We start from the raw sequence: 22,583 nt of genomic DNA, 5'->3' as shown, positions 1-22,583 counted from the left end.
ACATCAGGCTCCTCTGCTGGGAGCCTGCTTCTTCCTCTCCCACTCCCCCTGCTTGTGTTCCCTCTCTCGCTGGCTGTCTCTATCTCTGTCGAATAAATAAATAAAAAATCTTAAAAAAAAAAAAAGATATTTGCTAACTAGTTCATGACTCTACAGTAGAGAACTTGGGAGAAACAGTCTGAACCAAGTAATTGATGCTACGTCTTCACCAGCAGTAAGACATATAGAGACTTATGAATCCTGTGATATGACACACAAAGAAGTACACGACATCATGTCTGTAGTATTCTCACTGAAAACGTGTAACCTTGGGGCCCCTGGGTGGCTCAGTCAGTTAAGTGTCTGCCTTTGCTCAGGTCATGATCTTGGGGTTCTGGGATCAAGCCCCACATTGGGCTCCCTGTTCAGCGGGGAGTCTGCTTCTCTCTCTCTCTCCCTCTCTCTCTCTCAGATAAATAAAATCTTTAAAAAAAAAAAGTGTAACCTTAGTACAATCATGCAGAAACCTAAGACTATCCCAAAATGAGGGGCATTTGACAAAATAACTGATCTGTTAATACTCTTTCAAAGTGTCAAAGTCAAGTAAAGATTGAAGAACTATTACAGATTCCAGGGCTAAGGAGAAATAACAACTAAATGGAATGTGGGATTCTGGGTAGAGTCCTGGAACAGAAAAAGGAAATTAGTGGGAAAACTAATGAGATTAAAATAAAGTCTTTAGTTAATTTATAATGTTAATTTCCTGAATCTGATAATTATACTATGACTATATAAATTGTTAACATTAGGAGAAGCTAAGTAAGGGTTATATGGAAACTATTATTTTTGAAACTTTTCTGAAGTCTAAAATTAGTTCAAAATTTAAAAATTTTTTTAAGTAGTGGAAAGTTTGGAAACTTGGTTTCCCTCTGTTCTCCATAGCCTAAGCTTAACCGAGATTAGACCACTTAGTTCTCAGGCTCTTACCAAGTAATTCTCTTACTTCCTTGTATTGGTAAGTTATTTGAAATCCTACATTTCAGGGCTCCCAGGTGGCTCAGTCAGTTGGGCAGCCAGCTCCTGATTTCAGTTCAGGTCATGATCTTGGGGTCCTGGGATCGAGCCCTGCATCAGGCTCTGCACTCAGTATGGAGTCTGCTTGAGGATTCTCTCTCCCTCTCCCTCTGCCCCTCCCCCTACTTACTCTCTCTCTAAAATAAATAAATCTTTAAAAAAAAAAGAAAAAAGCCCTACATTTCAAAAGACTTTCTCTTTGTGCTGTATGTTGCTTATCAAGAGTAAATAAGGGCTGGGGCACTGGCTGGCTCAGTTGGTGGAGCACACAACTCTTGATCTCAGGGTCGTGAGTTCAAGCCCCACATTGGGCATAGAGCTTACTTTAAAAATAAATCAATAAGATATATTTTTAGGGCTCCTGAGTGGCTCAGTCGGTTAAGTGACTGCCTTCAGCTCAGGTCATGACCCCAGGGTCCGGGTGCCGAGCCCCACATCTGGCTCCCTGCTCAGCAGGGGGGTCTGCTTCTCCCTTGGCTCATGCTCTCTCTCTCTCTCACTCACTCTCTCTCTTTCAAATAAATAAATAAAATCTTTTTTAAAAAGATATATTTTTTAGAAAGAGTAAATAGGGCTATTCAACATTATACTTGAATTCACAGGCAGTATATTAAAGCAAGCAAAAGAAATATAAAGTATAAGGATTTTAAAGGAAGAAATAAAACTTCATTATTTGCAGATGATTATTTTTTAATGAAGAAAATAATCTACAAATAAATTAATGGAATTAATAAGATTTTAACCAGTTTGCTGGATACAAGGTCAGTATATAAAAATCAAGTATATTTTTATACACCTGCAAGAAACAGAAAGTGAAATTTTACAAAAGATACCATTTACCAAAGCATAATAAATATGAAATAAGTTGCAATGAAACTAAGAAAAGATATGTAAAACCTCTTTAGAGAAATTACATTTTACTGAGTAATATTAATTAATTAAATCAATTGAAATTAATTGAAAAATAGCGTGCTCATGGGTTAGAAGAGTCAATATTTAAAGATCCCAGGGGCACCTGGGTGGCTCATTTGGTTAACTATCTGCCTCCGGCCCAGGTCACGATCTCAGGGTACTGGGATCAAGCCTCTCATTACGCTCCCTGCTCAGTAGGGAGCCTGCCCCTCCCTCTGCCTGCCACTCCCCTTCCTTGTGCTCTCTCTCACTCTCTCTCAAATAAATAAATAAAACCCTTAACAAAAATTTAAAAAATTAAAGATCTCAGTTCTCTCAAAATAAACTTTATAGATTCATTACAATTTTAATGTAAATTTTCCCAACAGGATTTTTTTAATGGAACATTATAAGCAGATTCTAAAATGTATGTATAAATGCAAAAAGCCAAGAATGGCCACATTCTTTTGAAAGAACAGCGCAGGAAGAACTGCTCCTCCAATTATCAAGATTTAATATAAAGTTATAATATTTAAGATAATGTCCACCCAAAGTAGACAGAATAAATAAACGTTCATATATGCATCTATTGGAATACATGGAAGGAACATGAGCCATCAATCAACTCACCACAACATGGAGGACTCTTACATACGTGATATTGAGCAAAAGAAGCAGAAATAAAAATTGCGTACAGTGTAACTCCATTAATATAAAATTCAAACTGAAAACTCAAACTGAACTAAACTGTATTATTTAGAAATATGTACACTACTGGTAAAACTATAAAGAAAAGAAAATTATTATCACACAAGTCAAAATAATGAATACCTTTGCGGGGATAAGCAGAATTGTAATCAAAGATCTGGCTGGTGGTAACAAAGGTGTTTGTTTTACAAGTATTTATTCAGCCTCTGTTTTATTTTTTGAAAGATTTCTATTTTTTAAAAGATTAATTTATTTATTTGAGAGAGAGAGAAAGAGAGACTGTGCGTGAGAGAGCACGTGAGTCGACGGAGGGGCAGAGCGAGAGAATCCCAAGCAGACTCCTCACTGAACACAGAGTCCAACCCAGGGCTTGATCCCACACCCTGAGATCATGACCTGAGCCAAAACCAACAGTCAGTCATTCAACCAACAGAGCCACCTAGGCACCCCATCAACATCTATTTTAATGTACTTTCTATATGTATATTTCACAATAAAAATAGGCTTTTTTGACTAACTTATCAAAACTATTACTAAACCAATTACTATAAAATAGCAAGGCAGTGTTTTATTGCAGAGACAGACCATTAGACTAACGGAAGAGATAAGAGACACACAAATACGTGTTGCAGAGTTTATATTGAATGTGTCACTACAGAAACCAACTTTTTAATGAATGGTATGAAACAACTGGATACTTACATGAAAAAACAATTTTTAGGGGCCCGTGGGTGGCTCAGTCAGTTAAGTGTCTGACTCTTGACCTCAGCTCAGATCTTGATCTCAGGGTCATGAGTTCAAGCCCCATATAGCGCTCCATGCTGGGTGTGGAACCTACCAAAAACTACAATAACACCACCAAAAAAAAAACCCAATTTTTAGACCTCTTCCTCATGCCATACACAAAAATCTATTCCTGGTAGATAAAAGGCCTAAATGTGAAAGGTAAAACAATAAAGATTTTTTAGAATTATGTAGGAGAATATTTTCATGATCTTGAAGTAGAAAATGATTTCTCAAACAAGACATAAGAAGCACTAGCTTGCCTAAAAGGAAAAGACTGATAAATTGAATTAAGTAAAAGCCTTGTTCATTCAAAGACACGTTAAGATTGAAAAGCAAACCACAAAATGGGAGAGATCTTTGTAATACATACACCTAACAAAAGATTTCAATCTGTACTGTAGATATCCCTACAAATCTGTAAGGAAACCACTCAATGAGACCGATCAACATTATTGGCAATCAGTGAAGCGAAAAGTGAAGCTTAAATGAGTTACAAGCTAACTCATACACACTAAAATTTAAAATCTGACAGTATCATGTGCTCACACAGATGCGGTTGATGGGAACCGTCCTACAGTGCTGGTAGGAGTGTAAATTGTATAACCTTTTGGAAAACAGTTGGACATTTTCTGGCAGGTGCCCCAGCAGTTACGCTTCAGGATGTAGAATCCCAAGAAACTTGGACATCGCTGCAGCAAGAGGCGTGTAGAAGGATATTCATGGCAATGTTGCTCGCTGTAGCCCCAAACCGGAAACGACGACAGGAGACTGTGCAGCCTGGAGTCAGAGAAAATAGGGAGATCCCTGCCTTAGATCCTGATAGTTTTTTAGTTCCGGGGCCAGTCTATGATGACGCCTAACTGTCCTCTGTACTCTTTCAGGAAATCTCCTGTTTTGCTCAAGCTTATTTGAGCAATTTTTCTGTGTGTGTAGTGTTTTTCCGGGGTTGGCTTTTTTTTTTTTTTTTTTTTTTGGTTTTGCAATCATTAGAGCCTTGCTTAGGAGAAAAAAAAATGTGGAAGGAGAAACTATAAATTACAAAGATTTAACAGATCTATCAACCAATGTGAGAACCTCATTTGAATCCTGATACAAAGATTGTAAAAGATAGTACAACATATAATAGCCAATAATGTTTTTAAAGGTCACCCCAAAACCCACCAAATCTTTGGCTGAAGGTTTCTCATGTGCTGTAGTCAAGCTGTCAGTCATCTCAAGGCTCTACTGAAGCTGGAGATCAGCCTTCAGGCTCACTCATGTGTTTGCTGGCAGGCCTGAGTTTCTCACCATGTGGGCCTCTCTAAGAGCACTTGAGTGTCCTCCTAACATGGCAGCTGGTGGGATCAGCTACATGCAGAACCCCTAATTCAAAAATTATTCAGAATTTCAAGATGGTCAGAGTAGAGCATTAAGCCAAGTGTGAAAACTTCTAAGCCCTGTTTAATTGCATAAGTCACACACTCTTGAAGCCAACTCTGGCAGCTGGTGACCTGTATGAAAGAGACAGTGAGTCAGAGAGCAACCAAGACAGAAGCCACAGTCTTCTTGCAACCTACTCTCAAAAGTGACATCCTATCATTTTTATTGTAGTCTGTTTATTAGATGCAAGTTACTAGGTCCATCCCATACTTAAGGGGTGGGGATCATGCGGAGGCATGAATACCAATTAGCCATTACAGATCGTCTTCAGGGCCCTCTACCACAACAACCATTTATGAAATAAGCAGGGAAATTTGAACATTGACTGGATATTTGATAAAGAACCATTATTAATTTCTTGGATATAGTGATGGTATTGTAGTTAAATAAAAAGAGGGTCTTCTGGGGTGCCTGGGTGGCTCAGTTGGTTAAGAGGCTGCCTTCGGCTCAGGTCATGATCCCAGGGTCCTGGGATCAAGCCACACATCAAGCTCCCTGCTTGGTGGGGAGTCTGCTTCTCCCTCTGCCTCTGCCTCTGCTCATGCTCTCTCTCAAATAAATAAATAAAATATTTTAAATACATACATACATACATATATACATACATACAGGATCTTCTTTTGGGGCACCTAGCTGGCTCAGTCAGTAGATCTGACTCTTTTCTTTAAGATTTTATTTATTTATTTGACAGAGATAGAGACAGCCAGCGAGAGAGGGAACACAAGCAGGTGGAGTGGGAGAGGAAGAAGCAGGCTCATAGCGGAGGAGCCTGATGTGGGACTCGATCCCACAACGCGGGGATCACGCCCTGAGCCAAAGGCAGACGCTAACCGCTGTGCCACCCAGGCACCCCGGTAGATCTGACTCTTGATCTCAGGGTTGTGAGTTTGAGCCCCATGTTGGGTGGAGAGATACTTAAAAAAAAGAGAGAGAGAGAGAGAGTCTTCTTTTAAAGATCTATACTGAAATATCTACAGATGAAATAATTTCATATCTTGGATTTGCTTAAAAATAATATGAAGTGGGAGAAGAGAGAGGGAATAGATGAGACACGGTTAGCCATGAGTTGACCGCTGTCGAAACAGGTGGTAGGTACATGGGAGCTCATTATACTCTGTTTTTGTATGTGTTTGAACTTCTACACACACACACACACACACACACACACACACACATAGCCTTGCTTGTCTTAGACACTAAATTGGCTCACTGAACTCATAACTGAATTCAGATGAGCACACAGTATGATGTAAGTTGAAGATAGGCCCTCAGGGGTACCTGGGTGGCTCAGTTGGTTGATTGTCAGACTCTGGATTTTGGCTCAGATCGTGATCACAGGATCATGACACTGAGCCACACATGGGGCTCCACCCTGCTCAAGATTCTCTCTCTCTCTCCCTCTCCTTCTGCCCCACCCCCCCCAACACTTCCCCGTCCCCGCGCATGTGCATACATGCTCTCTCGCGCTCTCTCTCTTTAAAAAAAAAAAAGAAAGAAAGAAAGATAAGCCCTCAGGGCAGGAGCTGTGGGCTTGAGACATCAAAGGATGACACCATGCATGTTAATCCATTTGCTTCAAAATTTCCAAATTCTCATGGTGTTCTTGGAAAAGAAAGTAAGTATTGAAGGAGTTGGTGAAGAAAGAGACCGAAATGACTGGCATATGGAAGAGAGACAACACATCCCAACGTGGAACCAAGCCAGTTAAGTATGATTCTTGCCTTGCTCTCCAGCTTTATTTCTAGTCCTGGAGGATTCCCAGGGCCTTCTACTACTACACTAGGGGTGAAATGGGGCTGCTTCTGAGCTGTTGGAATCAGAGGTCTTATTGTTGTGACGTCTGTTTTCCATGATTAGCATGAAGACCTTGAAGCGCGAGGTGTTTAAGCCTGTGATTTAGAAGCGAGGTGTAAAAGCACGTGGTAAAGTAGGAGGAGAAGCTAGGTGTCGGAGGAGGTAATAAAAGGGACTAATGAAGGGCTGTATGTCAAGAGATATTATTACCACAGACAACTAGACACATGGATCATTTTTATTTTAAATATTCTTTACAGTTTTTATTGAAGGTGACTTTTAAAAGCCAGCCTACCTTTTCTTACTTAAATTATCTTGTTTTTCAGCCCTGACATTTAGTTTGCTGACAAGGCAACTGATTCCTCCTCTCAATGTCTGTTATGCAGCTTTCTGTTCTTCAGTAATTTATGTCATTTTTGGATCATGTCATCAAATGTCCATTGGTGAGTTCAGTACTGGAACCACACAGGTGGTGGATGGACTTTCTGCCTCAATCATTTCCTTATTGCTAAGAACCCAAATTAAAGCTATGTTTAAGGCAGAAAAAAAAGGAGGCCAAAGATGGACGTTCTATCCATAGGGTGAGTGTTCAGAATGTAGAGATTGTGCCATTATTAATGTCACTGCCAGACAAGCTGGCCAGACAGCTGTTCCCCAAAGGAATTAGACTGAAGAGGTACTTTGGTTGGTGAAATTACCACACATTGAAATCTGACTGCGCTCAACCCAGAAGATCCAGAGGCAGTTTTGCCAAGATTCCTAGAGTGGATCCATCTTTCAGCTGGACCTGTAATCACCCAAGTCCTTGGGCCTACATTTCCATAACTGTGTTAGCTTATTAATTTACAATGAGAACATGCCGTCATGTAATCAAAGCCCTCAAATCCATATGATAAGCGCTTTCCTTCCTTGAGTCAAAAGTTCATCTACTAATTTATAATGAGAAGTAACTGTTACAGGGACCAAACCTGTTGAAGGTCATATAAGTAGCACATTTTCTTCACTTAGGTAAACTGGGAGAGAAACCAAACCACGAAATGCCCAATAATCTTGGAAGGGCATTGCCAACATCTACTTAGTAAAGTGCCTTTCTCGTGGCTTCCCCACTGAACAAACATTGATCATTTTGACAGACACGTTTTCTCCAGATACATTTGTGTATTCGGTCTGGTTACCAGCCCATGATTCTAGATGCAGAGTGCTATCCTGCCTTTTTACAGGACAATATCACATGTCTTTACTAAAATCCATTATGTGTTGATTGTACATTTGGAGACAGAACAATTTTATTCCCATATTTCCAAGTTTCTGGGGAATATCGCAATCATTTCCAAATACTGATAATAAGGCTACTAGAGTTTGGTTTCTGTTAGGTAATTTAAAGGTAAGATTTGCCTTTGCTCCCATATATGACAGTGTGGATTGGAGGACTGCACGAAATCATGTCTGAAACAGGTGTAGCTCAGCGTCATTTTGCACCTAGTAAATCCTTCATAAATGATAGGTGTTATTTTTCTTATTATTACTGATTAGCTTTGTTTTCTGACCCGGTCCCACCATCTCATCCACCATCTCTAGGCACAGAGACAGTTGATGAGACTGATAGCATTTCCAGCCAATTTCCCTTTGAATCCCACCCCACATGCCAATAGAGCAAAGAGGTTACTACCTGGACCACCAAGATCTAACCTCTGGAAGCTGGCCATGGCACGTGGAAACAGAGTTCTTTTCTTTGCTCTCTCTTGCTTCCCCAATGGCCACTTTCAAAAAAGAAAAGTTCTTCAGATCAAAGACAAAACAACATCAGACCATGCCTTGCTTTTGTCAAATATGTCAGGTTACCTGGATATAAAACTGCACTTTCTGCCTCGACACCTTCTTTCGTAGGTTCCTTCTTCCTCATGAGTGCTCTGATGATCAACGTCCTGAGACGGTACCCATTCAACAATGGCCACCTGATTCTGGGGACTTTCATCAGGGATGACTTTTCTAAGCCCTCCTTCCTTGCGGACTATAACAGATCCTTGAGTGTGGTGGCATCCACAACTTTTCTGACTGGGATTATTCAGGTAGGATTTGAGTCTCTGAACCCCTGAAGAATAAACAAACAAACAAACAAACAAACAAAGGAGCTACAAATGGACCCCTTCCTTTTCTTGCTCCTGTTATCCGTTGTGATAAATCTGGAACTTCAGTGGTTTGTTTTTGGAAAACTTACAGGATGTGTGGATAGGCTCTCCTCAGTGACTAAACTTCTCCCCTCCTCAGAAATCATTCGCCATTGATTCAGGATGAGACACTGAACATTCTCATCAGTCGCTTCTCTAAAACTAAAGAAGGGTCCTAGGGACTACGATCTAAAGTTCTATTCATGATTTCATGTTAAAAAAAAAATCTTTATATTCTTTCAACAAGAATAGCACTCATAGGCTCACATACTATTTTTTGGGTTAAGTAAGCATTAGAGTCAGACCTGGAATCCTTTTTCTACGATTTCAGGAGCACAGCTATAGAACAATAATATCAATGACTTATTAAAATATCAAAACTTTTTTTTGGTGTGTCTCTTATTTTTTCTCAGGGTCTACCATCTAAAGCTTCGCCCATTAAACTAAAGTCGCATATGCTAGTTTTATTTCTCTTTCTTTGCAACCAGTCTAATTTTTGCTGATCTCTCCTGGGACCATCTTTTATTAGGTAAAGTTTAATTGAAAGCCTACAAAGTCCAGCCCTGATACCAGCTATATGACTTACTTAAATCACCTTACCTTTATAAGCCTTGGTTTCCCTGTGTATAAAATGGGAATAATAACATTTATTTTGTAGGGTTCTTATGAGGACTAAGTGAGAAAATACATGTAAAGCACTCAGCACAGAGCCTGTTACATAGTAAGCATCAATGTGTTATAACTACCGGGTACAGAAATATGAATTTGGTAATTTGACAGAGACCAAAAATAAAAAAAGAAGATGTAATTCCTGTGGTTAAAAACTTCAATCTTGTAGGAGAAGACGAAACAACAGGCAATAAGTCAGCAACCTATGAACTATCTACATGACCTGGGCATGTTCTCTCACCTCCTTTGAGCCTCAGTTTTTTTCATCTAAAAAAGGAGGAGACATTCCATTTCCAGGAAGATGAAATAGATGTACTTTTCCCTATCCCTCCTGCTAAGTACAACTAAAAACCTTGGGGTGTTATATATAACACAAACATAAGAAGACTCTGAAAAGTGGAAAGAAGAGGGCAAACTGGCTCGGAAACTCAGGATCCAAGGAACAGCACAGTGGTGAGTTTCCAGGGTTTTATTTTTGCTTCTTGTATTTCAAACTTGGTACTGTAGAAGCCAGAAACTCAAAATGCTAATACCTATGCACACACACACACACATACACACACACACACAAAGCCCGAACAGAAGTCTGTTCTTTGTAGCCACAGCACCAAAAAAGGCTAGCAAGGCTGAAAACTTTTACATAAGAACTACTATACTCCAGACAAACACCAAGGAAAAACAAAACAAAACTGTGGTATCAACCCCCTCATCCCAATAAAGGTCAAATGAGGAGCCTAGACTTTCACCCTCACCCACCTGTAACAAAGTGCCCACGAACCCCACCCCCCCGACTGGGATGTTGTCAGGGAAGGCCAAATAGGGAGTCAAGACTTTCATTCCCACTGTGCATTAATGAGACCCCCTTTCTACTCCTCGCTGGGGTGATGTCTGAGACGGCCTAGTGAAGAGGACAACCCCCTCTGCTATAGTGTCAGTGGAGGCCAAGTGGGAAGAAGTAAGGCATTCCTGTCTCTTCTGGCCAGGATAATATCAGCAGAGGGCTAGCGGGGAGCCAGAACTCCCACCCCGGTCCAGCAATAACGAAGAGTCCTTACTGCCACAGCTGTCGGTGGAAGCTTAGGGGAGAAGCTGGACTTCTACACCTACAGTAACAAGGTGGCACCTGCCCCCTCCCCTGCCATCGCATTGTCAAAATAAGCAAGCTAAAACAGAAGGCTTAAATAAGATCCAGCATCTCATAGCCGGGTCAAAATGTCTACGATTGAACTGAAAATTCCTTGTCATATCAGGAACCAGAAAAATCCCAACTTGAATGAAAAAGACAATAAAAAGATGCCAACACTGAGATGACAGAGCTGTTAGAATTGTCTGGCAAAGATTTTAAAGCAGCCATCCTAAACATGCTTCAGCAAGCAACAATGAACATGCTTGAAACAAGTGAGAAAATAGAAAGTCTCAGCAAATAAACAGAAAATGTGAAAGCAAATGGAAGTTTTAGAACCGAAGAGTACAATAACCAAAATTAAAAATTCAGAGGATGGGCTCAATAGCAGAATAGAGGAGACAGGAAAGAATGAATGAACTCAAAGAAAGAACAATAGAAATCGCCCAATCTGAACAACACAGAGAAAACAGACTAGAAAAAAACTGAACAGAGCCTCAGGGACAAGTAGGGTGAGAACAAAATATCTAATATTTATATCATAAGAGTCCCAGAAAGAGAGGAGAAAAAAGATGGGGCTGAATTACTTGAAGAAATAACAGCTGAAAACTCCCCAAATTTGGCAAAAGATATAATCTTACGGATTCAAGAAGCTGAGAAAATTTCAAACAAGATAAATCCATAGAAATCCACCCTAAGACGAATCATAGCCAATCTTCTGAAAACTAAAGACAGTGAAAAAAATCTTGAAAGCAGGAAAAGAAACACTCGACCTATGGGGTGAAGGGGGTAACCAACTCATATGACAGCAGATTTCTTATCAGAAACCAGAGTCCAGAAGAAAGCTGCACAATATTTTCTGTTTGCTAAAAGCAAAGAACTGTCAATCCAAAATCATATACCCAGTGAAAATTTCCTTCAAGAATAAAAGGGAAATCAAGACATTCTCAGATGAAGGAAAACTAAGAGAATTTGCTATCAGCAGACCTACCCTAAAAGAATGGTGAATGGAAGTTCTCTCAACAGGAAATGATTAAAAAAAAAAATCTTGTAACATCAGGAAGGAAGAAAGAACAATGGAAAGAGTAAAAATATGGATAAATATGATAGATTTTCCTTGTCCTCTTGTGCCTTCTAAATTATGTTTGATGGTTGAAATGAAATTATAACACTGTGATGTGGTTCAAATGTATGTAGAAGAAATATTTAAAACAAGTAACATGGACCCCAGAACAACATGAGTTTGAACTGCACACGCCCACTTATATGCAGATTTTTAAAAATAAACACAACACAGTACAGCATTGTAAATGTATTTTCTCTTCCTTACAATTTTCTTGATAACATTTTCTTTTCTCTATCCTACGTTATTGTAATGATAGAGTATGTAACACATATACCAAATACATGCTCATCATCTGTTTATATGTTATTGGTAAGGCTTCCAGTCAACAGTAGGCTAATAGGAGTTAAGTTTTGGGGGAATCAAAAGTTATACACGGTGGGGGAGGGGGGTGCCTGAGTGACTCAGTCAGTTAAGCGTCTGCCTTCGGCTCAAGTCATGATCCCAGGGTCCTGGGATCAAGCCCTGAATGGGGCTCCCTGCTCAGTCCAGGAGCCTGCTCCTCGTTCTCCCTCTACCCCTCCCCCTGCTTGTACTTTCCCTCTCTCAAATAAATAAAATCTTAAAAAAAAAAGTTATAGGTGGATTTTCAACTGGGGTGGGGTGCCCCAACCCCTGTGGTATTCAAGGATCGGCTATAGTTTTGCAAGATGTTACCAATGGGGAACAAATAACATTTATTGTTATGTGTTAGTCATTGTTCAAAACACTTTACATGTATCCGTCGCGTTTGATCCTTACAACTCCTTGTATGAGGGTAGGTATTACTATGATCCTTATTTTAAGGAGGAAAAGGTATAGAGAGGTAAGTGAATTGCCCAAGGTCACGCGGCCAGTAAGATCCCAAACTGGGAATTCGGCTCAGGGCTATTTACCTCCAGAATCTGCACTTCAGATCATTTTGTTTTGGTTTGGTTTCGTGGGTTTTGTTTTTGTTTTTTAGAGAGATAGAGCGCGAGTGGGGGTGGGGAGGAGGGGCAGAGGGAGAAGGAGAGAGTCTTAAGCTGGCTCCACACTCAGCACGGAGCCTGACTTGGGCTTGATCTCACAACCCTGAGATCATGACCTGACCCGAAACCGAGAGTCGGACACTCAACTGACTGAGCCCCCCAGGCGCCCCTGCCCTTTAGATCATTTTAAAGTGCAAACTAGTATTAACAGAAGTGAAGTGTTCAATGTTGAAACAGTGTGAAGTACATAAATAACCTTTAGTTGGTTGGAGTTGTCTGTGAAGGAAACAAACATGTATCGAGACTTTCCTTCATTCACTGAATGTTTAGTACTTGCTTTCTAGAAGAATGGCTGATAGATTTCATGTCACAGGCCAACTCTGACTGACTGACATTGGCTGCCTAGAAAATTGGATTAACACAGATTGTGATGCCACATTACAGCTGAGCAAAAGTTTTATGGCTACAGGTATTTGCCACTGACAAGGTGGAAGGAAGAGACGGCACGAAGAACGAGTGATAATGGGTCTGCATCTGTCGCTACTCTCAGATTTAAGTGCTTTACATGTATTACACAGTGTAATCCACACAAAACACTGCGTGTTGAGTATTCACTTATAGATGAGGAAACAGGCTCAGAGAGTTTAGTTAATTTGTCCAAGCTCACACAGCCAGTGAGTTGCAGAGCCAGGATTGAAGCCAAGTTCTTCATCCCTAGGAATCATGCTCTTTTCACCACCTCTCCTGAAGAAGAGGGATTTTATTGAGTTCTTGAAAGAGATGATGAGCATGGATTGGCGGAAATGGCAAAAAAGAGGGATTCGTGCATAAGCACGGAAATAGAAATCAGCCGATCACACAAAAGACAGGAAGCTGACGGGGTAGAGCATACAGGACAGTAATGAGCAGAGATTATAGAGACACAGTGCTCCACTGACTGAAAGCTTGAAAACAAAAAGCTTTTAAACCTCAAAGTGCTAACAGAAGTAGGCTTCAAGACTGGTTGATCCTTCCCCATCTTCTTCATTAGGCTGTGCAAGTTTTCTTAACCTACTTTCTTAAGGGGAATGGGGCTCACCCTCTATCCATCAATTTTTGGATTGTTTTTTATTATAAAAGATGGGGGCACCTGCTGGCGCAGTCAGTAGAGCATGCAACTCTTGACATCAGGGTCGTGAGTTCAATCCCCACATTGGGGATGCAGCCAACTTGAAAAAAAAAAAAAAGATGGCCATGTATATTGCAAGAGTCTCAAATAATAGAAAAGTGCATAAATCTTAAAGTATTTCCCCAACCTTTAATCCCATACCCCAAGAAGTAACTTCTGTTAATAGTTTGGGGTCTACCCTTTTAGAGCCTTTGTATATTTTAAAATACATATATATATATACACATATATAATATACATATATAACATATATATGCATGTGTACATATAAAACACTATATTGTAACTTTATATTTAATGTATAATTTGTGGTATTTGTAATTATATATAAATATAGTATTATATATAATTATATATAAATATGTATTCGGATAAATTATATAAGTTGTAATTATATAAAGTATATAATTACATTTACTTACATAACATAAATATATAAATTATATATTAAATGTAATATAGTGTTTTACATGTATGTATGCATATATAATATACAAATTATATTTATTACATATACTGGATTTATAGAAACAATTTATGTCTTCTATGTATTATACAATATATACATATTATCTATTATATATATAATCCTGAAGGTATAAATTCAGTTTAATCATTCTTTGTAAAGATAAAAGTCAAAGGCTGAGGAGTTTGAGCTGGAACCCCGGGCTTTTTAACTTGTCTTTTCCTTTGTGAAAAGCCCCGTTCCTCATAGAGATATTAACATCTCCTGAAAAGGGCGTTCCTCATAGGGATATTAACATCTCCTGAAAAGGGCTATGGAAGCTTCTAACGAAAGGGCCCTTAAAAAGGCAAAAGCTGGTTCTGATCACCACTTGGTCACTGTTAACCTCACTTTAATAAGGTCAGTAGATTCTAGGGCAGGAGCTTAAGCTGAAGCGCTCCTGCAGAAAGAAGGGTGGTCCGGTGCCTGTACCGAGCTTCTGAATCAACACCAGGAGGGAGCTCGTGGATTTCAGTTGCTGAGAGGGAGACGCAAGAGTTAAGGGGTCTGACTGACCTTTTTTGTCGGAAACCTCCCGGAGAGCGCCTGATGATGCCTTTGCTGGTTTGCCGCCATTCTGTCTCACTCCGGTTTTCTTTTCCATCTGAACCTCCCCCAGCTCTCCATGGGCTTGTTAGGTTTTGGCTTCGTCGCCAAGTACCTTCCGGAGGCTGCCATCAGCGCATACCTGGCCGCCGCGGCGCTGCACGTCATTCTGTCCCAGCTGACTTGCATCTTCGGGATTATGATTAGTTTCCACGCTGGTCCCATCTCCTTCTTCTATGTGAGTAATTCCTACCCTCACCCAGAGATACAGGTGCCGCTCCCCTTGCCTCCAAAAGGAAGTGGACCCGAATGGAGAGGCTGCTGCGCAGGCGGCTGGGTCAACAAGGTCTTAGAAATAATTTCATCTCTTCTAGATTCACGGTCTTAGTTAGTTGCACATGCCAGTGGGACCACGTTCTCAGTTGCGGTAACCATTTTGCCCAGTCCTTTGAAACAAACATGGTTTACGTTAAAATTCGGTTTTTAAAATACTGTTATCTATCATAATTCTTCCCATTGCATGCCTCATAGCAGACCTAAGATACCTTCGGTATCTTAAAATACCGAAAGAATATAAAATGCGACCTAGTCCCTTCAGGCAAGAATGGTATAGGAGCCGTGCTAAGGAACAACTATGGTCTAGAAAAATTAGTAAAGAGTAGGGTCCTTTCCATTACCCTGAAACATATAAAGTGTATTCTCTCTTACTGGGCATTATTATCTTTTAATATCTGTTTTTCAATTTAAAAAAAAAATATATATATATATATATATATATATATCTCCTCCCATTTGCCTTCACTGAGCTCATAAAGACTTTTGTGCCCAGAGACACTTCCTAGGGATTTCTTTTTGAACTAATCTAGAGTGTGTCATTTTCTAGATATAGGCAATTATCACATCCCTTTCTAAGCCTTTGTAATTTTGTTTTCTTTCAGAACATAGTTAATTACTGTGTAGCTCTCCCGAAAGCTAATTCTACCAGCATCCTACTATTTCTAACTGCTATTGTTGCTCTGAGAATCAACAAATGTATCAGAATTTCTTTCAATCGGTACCCGATCGAGTTTCCCATGGAAATTTTTCTGGTAGGTGTTTTGATGCCCCAAATTCATGGTTAAGATCATTTGAAATGCCTACTTTGTAAAAATAATAATAATAATTAATTAAATTAAAAAGCCAGCAACCTAGAAAGGGAAAAGATTAGAGGAGACTATAAAAATAATGATTTTTTTAAAAAACATAATGTTGAATTGTGACAAAGTGGAATAAATTTAATTTTAAATACTAGCTTATATTTGTAAAACATGCTTATTTTTAAAGTATTTTCTCTATTGCCTCTTTCATACTATTTCAGAAATAGGGTTTTTTCCCCTTATGGAAGTAATGCAGCTCACTCTAGCTTTATTTATTTACTTATTTATTTACTTATTTTTTTTTTTTTTTGAGAGCCAGAGAGAGAACAGGCAGGGGCAGAAGGAGAGGGAGAAGCAGACTCCCCCCTGAGCAGGGAGCCCACTGTGGGGCTTGATCCCAGGACTCTGGAATCATAACCTGAGCCAAAGGCAGCCGCTTAACTGACTGAGCCACACAGGTGCCCCTCATTCTAGCAACTTTGAAAAACACAAGAACAAAAAAATGGAAGAAAAGAAATTTCTGCACCTTCCAAAGTTAATCACAATCGATAATTTTGGATTTTCAGTTATTCACTGTTTACTTCCTTCAAATATGCATGACAGGCCTAGGCCTATGCACAGTGTTGGTGAATTTCCGTCTTCTTCTATGTAGAATGTTGTTCCTATTTTTTTTTAAGATTTTATTTTTAAGTAATCTCTACCCCTAATGTGGGGTTTGAACTCACAACCCCGAGATCGAGAGTCGCATGCGCTACCAACTGAGCCAGCCAGGCGCCCTCATTTCTATTTTGTTGTGATCATACTGTTATTCAGCCTCCTTTCCTTCTCACATTGCTACAGTAGGGAAATTGAGGGAGATGAGATGTCCAGTGGATTGCCTAATCCACGTCATTAATAAGTCAGAGCTGGGGCTCACCACTATCTAACGATAACATTTCTTCTTTCTTTTAAAAAAATCTATTGGTAAAACTTTTCTTTTGCCGTTATGATTAACATTTTTACAATGATAAAGACATTTTCATAAATAAAGCTCAGGCTTTTAAAGTCAGCATTTCTCCTATTAGGATGGCTGAATGCTTGGGTGTCCATGAGAATTAATTTCCCCTTACGAAGTGTTCTGGGGCAGAGATGCTTCAAGTTCACCAAATGTCCATGTGTTGCCCTGTATTTCCCAGCTGCCCTGTAGTTAGGCAGGACCACGTGACTTTGGGGCCAAAGCAGAGGAGAAAGCATGGGAGTCCCCACGTTCTCTCTCTCCCTGCTGTGGTAATCATAGGGCTGCATGTGGAAATAATAGGGCCCCCACGTGGAATCAGCCTGGATCCCTGAGGCACCGCTTGCAAAGAAGTCAGTGTCCTGGAGAGACACTGACCCACAAGAGACTGTGTGTGGGCAGAAAACGAACACTACGGTCTCATGATTTGTATGTTGCCACAGTATAACCTGTTCTATACTAAATAATCCAGGTCTCTACTCTGCACGACTGAAAGAGTATGAGAATTGCTTTGGAAATTGAGACCAAGCTCTGTCTTGTCCCTGTTGTCCACTTCTTGTGAAGGTGTGTATTCTTTCTTCCCTGGAGTAGTTGAAAAGCTATTAATTCATGAAGGCCAGAAACTGAAAAACTACTTGTACCAAAGACTTCGCAAATCACATAAGTAATGGTGCCTTAGAGCCCAGGGGACAATGTGCAGATGGAGTTTGGGGAGTGGAATCAGGGGAACCTCTCCTTTTCACGGAACCCAGCTCAGCTCTGACACCTTAGGAAGCCGAGGCTTTGGAGTCACCAGCAGATGGCATCTGTGACACAGATCTTGATGCTCTCTTTCTTTAATTTCAGCTTTATTGAGGCGTGATTGACATATAAAGTGTACATCATGGTGATTCCATATGCATACACATCGTGAAGGGATTCACCCATGTAGTTGATTGACACTTGCAGCACCTCACGTATTTATCTGTGTGTGTGTGTGTGTGTGTGTGTGTGTGTGTGAGAGAGAGAGAGACAGAGAGAAGCTGTAAGTTTACTCTTAGCAAATTTCAATTATACGATGCAATGTTATCAGCTATAGTCACCATGCGTTACATTAAATCCTCAGACTTTATTCATCTTAAACGTGAACGTTCATACATTTTTATCGACGTTTCCCCATTGCCCCACCCCCAGCTCCTGGCAACCCTTTTCTACTCTCTGTTTCTTTGAGTCTGACTGTTCTGTTTTGTTTTTGCTTTTAGATTCCACATGTAAGTGCCACTGTACAGTATGTGTCTTTCTCTGTCTGACTTTTGTCACTTAGGATATTGCCCTTAAGGTCCATCCACATTGTGGCAAATCAGCCCTCTTTTAAGAGACATCAGCAGCAGGGATCACAGTGATATTCCTTTAAGCAACCTCAAAGACAGTGAACGTTAACCAGAGTTATTAGAAAAGGCGAGAAGTAAGAGTATAGAGGATTCCGAATTGATTGTGGCTGACAGATTGGTTTGTGAGCCCAGTTAAGACATTCCTTTTGGGGAGTGCTATAAATAATTAGGGTGTACCACAGAGTGAAAAGGGGGAGGAAAGTGAGATCCAGGAATAAAAGTTGGTGGAGTCTTAGAGTTGTTGCAGTTTGGGCATTAAACTTTTTTGTGAACTAATTTATACTCAAAGGTTATCAAGGCCTGCAATATAGTCCTTACACACATGTCAAGTCAAGGGATCAGGATCACTGTCTGCCTAGTAGCATGGATTAGAGACGTCGTTTAGAACATTCATGTTTCCCTGGCAGTGAGGCAAATGGGAAAGGGAGGATGAGAATTCCTATGCCCCAGGGTGTAAAAAGCTTCTCACAGCACCCACCAAGACACTACTGTTGAGACGTGCTGGAGGAAACTGCACATACCCACCAATCTGTCCTTAACACATAGAGTCAAATAGTAGAGGAAAGTTTCAAGGCAATATCTGGGATCCAGGTAGAAGATACTGACAAACAATTCAAGAATCCTAAGGCTCTAAGATATTATATGTATTATATGTTCATAATTTATATATATATTTATGAGTATTTGTGTATCTGTGTATGTGTTTATTTAAGTTGTATAGCAAACACCAAACAAGTATCAAAATAGTTGTCTTTGGGTGATTTATTTCTGCTTTTTAATTTTTCATATTTTCTCTACGATCCTTTATGAGCCAGCATTACCTTCATATTGGAAAAAGAGTTCCTTGGCTAGGTTCCGCACTCCTTGTCCCTTAACTATATAACAAAAAAACTTTTCTCTGACTCAAGCTATGATCCAGATTTTCCTTTCCTTTCTGACCTTTAAGGTTCCCAGTGATCTTCATCAGATCACAGCATCACAGATAAACCAATTGCTGTTCTGCTCAGTGTCTGAACTCTCAGCAGAGGCTGGGAAAAGATTTATGTGCTAGTAGGGAGAGTGGGGTAGAGCAGCGCTCTATGACCTGGGCATTGAGTTCTTTTGTCCCTGGCTTAATTTGCTTTGGTGTGAGGTCTCCAATAGGGTGTAAAACCTGCTAGGTTGTCTATTTTGCCACTAGTTGAAATAGAAAGGAGACTTGCTATTTTAGGAGTAAATTAAAGGGAGATAAAAAAGCAAGTCATGGGGCACCTGGGTGGCTCAGTCAGTTGAGTGGCTGTCTTCAGCTCAGGTCATGATCCCAGGGTCCTGGGATCGAGTCCCATGTCAGGCTCCCTGCTCAGTGGGGAGCCTGCTTCTCCCTTTGCCTGCTGCTAACCCTTCTTGCGCTCTCTCTCTGTCTCTCTCTCTCTGGCAAATAAATAAATAAAATCTTAAAAAAATAAATAAGGCAAGTCATTGCTTTGCTGAGGACTTTTTCTTTGTGCTATCAAATGCTGCTCCATATTTATTATGAAGGGTTAGTCAGTAATATGATTCTCAGTATACTTCGACAAGCTCCCTAAGGCTTATTTATATTGGCACAGTGTCCCTAGATCTAAAAACGTTTACAGCATGTTTATATTTGGTCTAGATGTTCCCAGTTGGTGAAGACATTCATTTGTTCCCATTGTTATGTCAGAGACCAAGGCTGAAGTTGGTTTTCATTCTGGCCACAGTGCTAAAAAGCGCTAAGGGACGAGCATGTGGGTGACTCAGTCGGTTAAGCTTCTTTTTTTTTTTTTTTTAAAGATTTTACTTATTTATTTGACAGAGATAGAGACAGCCAGCGAGAGAGGGAACACAAGCAGGTGGAGTGGGAGAGGAAGAAGCAGGCTCATAGAGGAGGAGCCTGATGTGGGGCTCGATCCCATAACGCCGGGATCACGCCCGGAGCCGAAGGCAGACGCCTAACCGCTGTGCCACCCAGGCGCCCCCAGGTTAAGCTTCTGTCTCTTGGTTTCTGCTCAGGTCACAATCTCCTGGGATCGAGCCCTCAGTGGGACTCCGTGCTCAGTGGGGAATCTGCTTGAGAATCTCTCCCCCTCCCTCTGCCCCTTTCCCTGATGTGCTCGCTCTCTCTCTCTCAAATAAATAAATCTTGAAAAATAAATAAATAAAATAAAAAGACCTTAGGGAGCCAAGAGTCAGGGAAGATTTCTGCCTTTCTTACTCCACTGACCTGGCCCCGCTCTCTCTCCCACTTTCATGCTTAGGGACTGTCATATATTTCAGTCCCTGTCTTGCCAAGGCTATAAGCACCTCTGCTCCTGGAAGCAATTCATGATTTTTAGATGATCGTATGCATTTTTTTAACCCCTACAGATTCTTGGCTTCACTGCATTTGCAAACAAGATAAGCATGGCCACAGAAACCAGCAGGACGCTCATTGATATGATTCCTTATAGGTCAGTAACTCCACTTTTGGGGATTACTTTTTCCTTCCTGTTACCTCCACTTAGCCTCTGACCACACAGCCTGATTGGTACTCTCTACTAGCAGCCCAGCCACAGACAACTACGGGTGATGGGCTTAAATTCACTTTAGAATACAGAGGGTCGTGAAAGAAGATCGGCTAGGACAACCCTTTGTTTCTCTGGTCAGCCTCTTACGGTCTTCTGAGCCCATCCCCTTACACACGTAAACTGTTGGATGCACTGGGTCTCAGAGAGTCACACGGTTTTTGCACAGTACATCACGGGCCTTCTCGGCCTCCGTACCTATCCGACTAACTCTCAAGGATGGAACAAGAAATGCCTCTTTTCCTGGCCTCTCTCCTGGAGCTCCGTGCTCAGGAGACGAGTGTTCCTCTGCCTTCCCCCACTTCAAGGGAAGCCGCGTCCTGGAGGAGCGTTAGTTCATTAGTCCGAGTAGAAACCCAGCTTCAAATAGTCTGGCATAGGGAGTTCTTAAGGGCTGGGAATTAATTTACATTATAATTCCTACCAGTGACCATGGGTCACCCTTGATTCTGTTAGGAAATTTTAGTTCCGGTACCCGCAATCAGATGAATACTGCTTTAGCTAGGAGAGGCAGTGCACGGCGGTTCCTTGACTCCCAGGCAGGCTCTTGAAGAGCTTTGTTTATTTCCTTACGCTGTTCAGTGCGGGGATACTGCCGAGTCAGTGGTAGTGGCACACTCCGGGAGAACACAACATAGCCTATTTTGATGAAAGCAGATTGGATTAGTCACGTGTCTTACCAGTTCTCCATGAAATTCAATGATGACTAAATCATTTGCCATTCTGTTCAATTAAAAAATATATATAAGGAGACCGCCTAGGTGCCAGGGAATGCAATGGTAAATAAGACTGACTTTCTGCTCTCAGAAAAAAATAAAAAGAACAACAGTGAGATTAATGATAATTATTTTATCTCATTTGTAATTCACAGTAATACTCCTTTTTATGGATGAAGAAAGTAAGGTTTACCCATTTAAATTACTTATCCAGGGGTGCCTGGGTGGCTCAGCCATTAAGCATCTGCCTCTGGCTCAGGTCATGATCCCAGGGTCCTGCGATCGAGCCCCACATTGGGCTCCCTGCTCAGCGGGAAGCTGCTTCTCCGTCTCCCACTCCCCTTGCCTGTGTTCCCTCTCTCACTGTCTCTCTCTGTCAAATAAATAAATAAAATCATAAATAAAATCATAAATAAATAAATAACTTATCCGCCACCACGCCATTGGTCAGGGGCAGAGCTACTTTTGAACCTGTTTCTATTTAATTCCAAAATCTATGACTATAATCGTTCTCTTGATGACTTAAAAACCATGGGGTCAACATTTGCTTATTTCATCCAAAGATTCAGGGTATAGATAGGTAAGCATTTCAAAAATCTAATTTTATGTATTGCTTTGAACTTCCCTTTTTATTATATGTTTATCCGAGTTTGCTAAAGATTAGAAAAATTGAACAATTTAAGTTAGTTCTTTCTATGTCCATGTGTCCTGGTAATCTAAAACACTAACAAAGAATGAAATGTTAGAGAACAGCAGAGAGGAAAACAGTAGTTTGTGTTAGCATACTAAATATTTAAGGCTTACCAACATAGATTTGGGCAATAAAGTCCATTTACTGTATACCTCTTCGGGACAGCCACATTTTTCTCTATCTTCTTAAAAGTACAAAAAGGGGAACTTTAA

The 22,583-nt window shown here is 40.5% G+C and overlaps 1 protein-coding gene across 1 annotated transcript in view; it reads left to right on the top strand.

Moving 5' to 3' along the window:
• The window catches only part of SLC26A8 (solute carrier family 26 member 8), a 75,371-nt gene that overhangs the window by 12,482 nt on the left and 40,306 nt on the right, over positions 1-22,583 (top strand). The window contains exons 3-7 of the mRNA XM_026482463.3: positions 6,978-7,094; positions 8,539-8,720; positions 14,977-15,141; positions 15,842-15,991; positions 20,768-20,850. Coding sequence (XP_026338248.3) covers positions 6,978-7,094; positions 8,539-8,720; positions 14,977-15,141; positions 15,842-15,991; positions 20,768-20,850 — 697 coding nt within the window. The remainder of the gene's footprint in view (positions 1-6,977; positions 7,095-8,538; positions 8,721-14,976; positions 15,142-15,841; positions 15,992-20,767; positions 20,851-22,583) is intronic.

Source organism: Ursus arctos, unplaced genomic scaffold (genome assembly GCF_023065955.2).
Source record: "Ursus arctos isolate Adak ecotype North America unplaced genomic scaffold, UrsArc2.0 scaffold_31, whole genome shotgun sequence".
NCBI classification, from domain to species: Eukaryota; Metazoa; Chordata; class Mammalia; order Carnivora; family Ursidae; genus Ursus; species Ursus arctos.
Note: the sequence above shows the minus strand (reverse complement) of the source record. Positions and strands in the feature narration are given on the sequence as shown.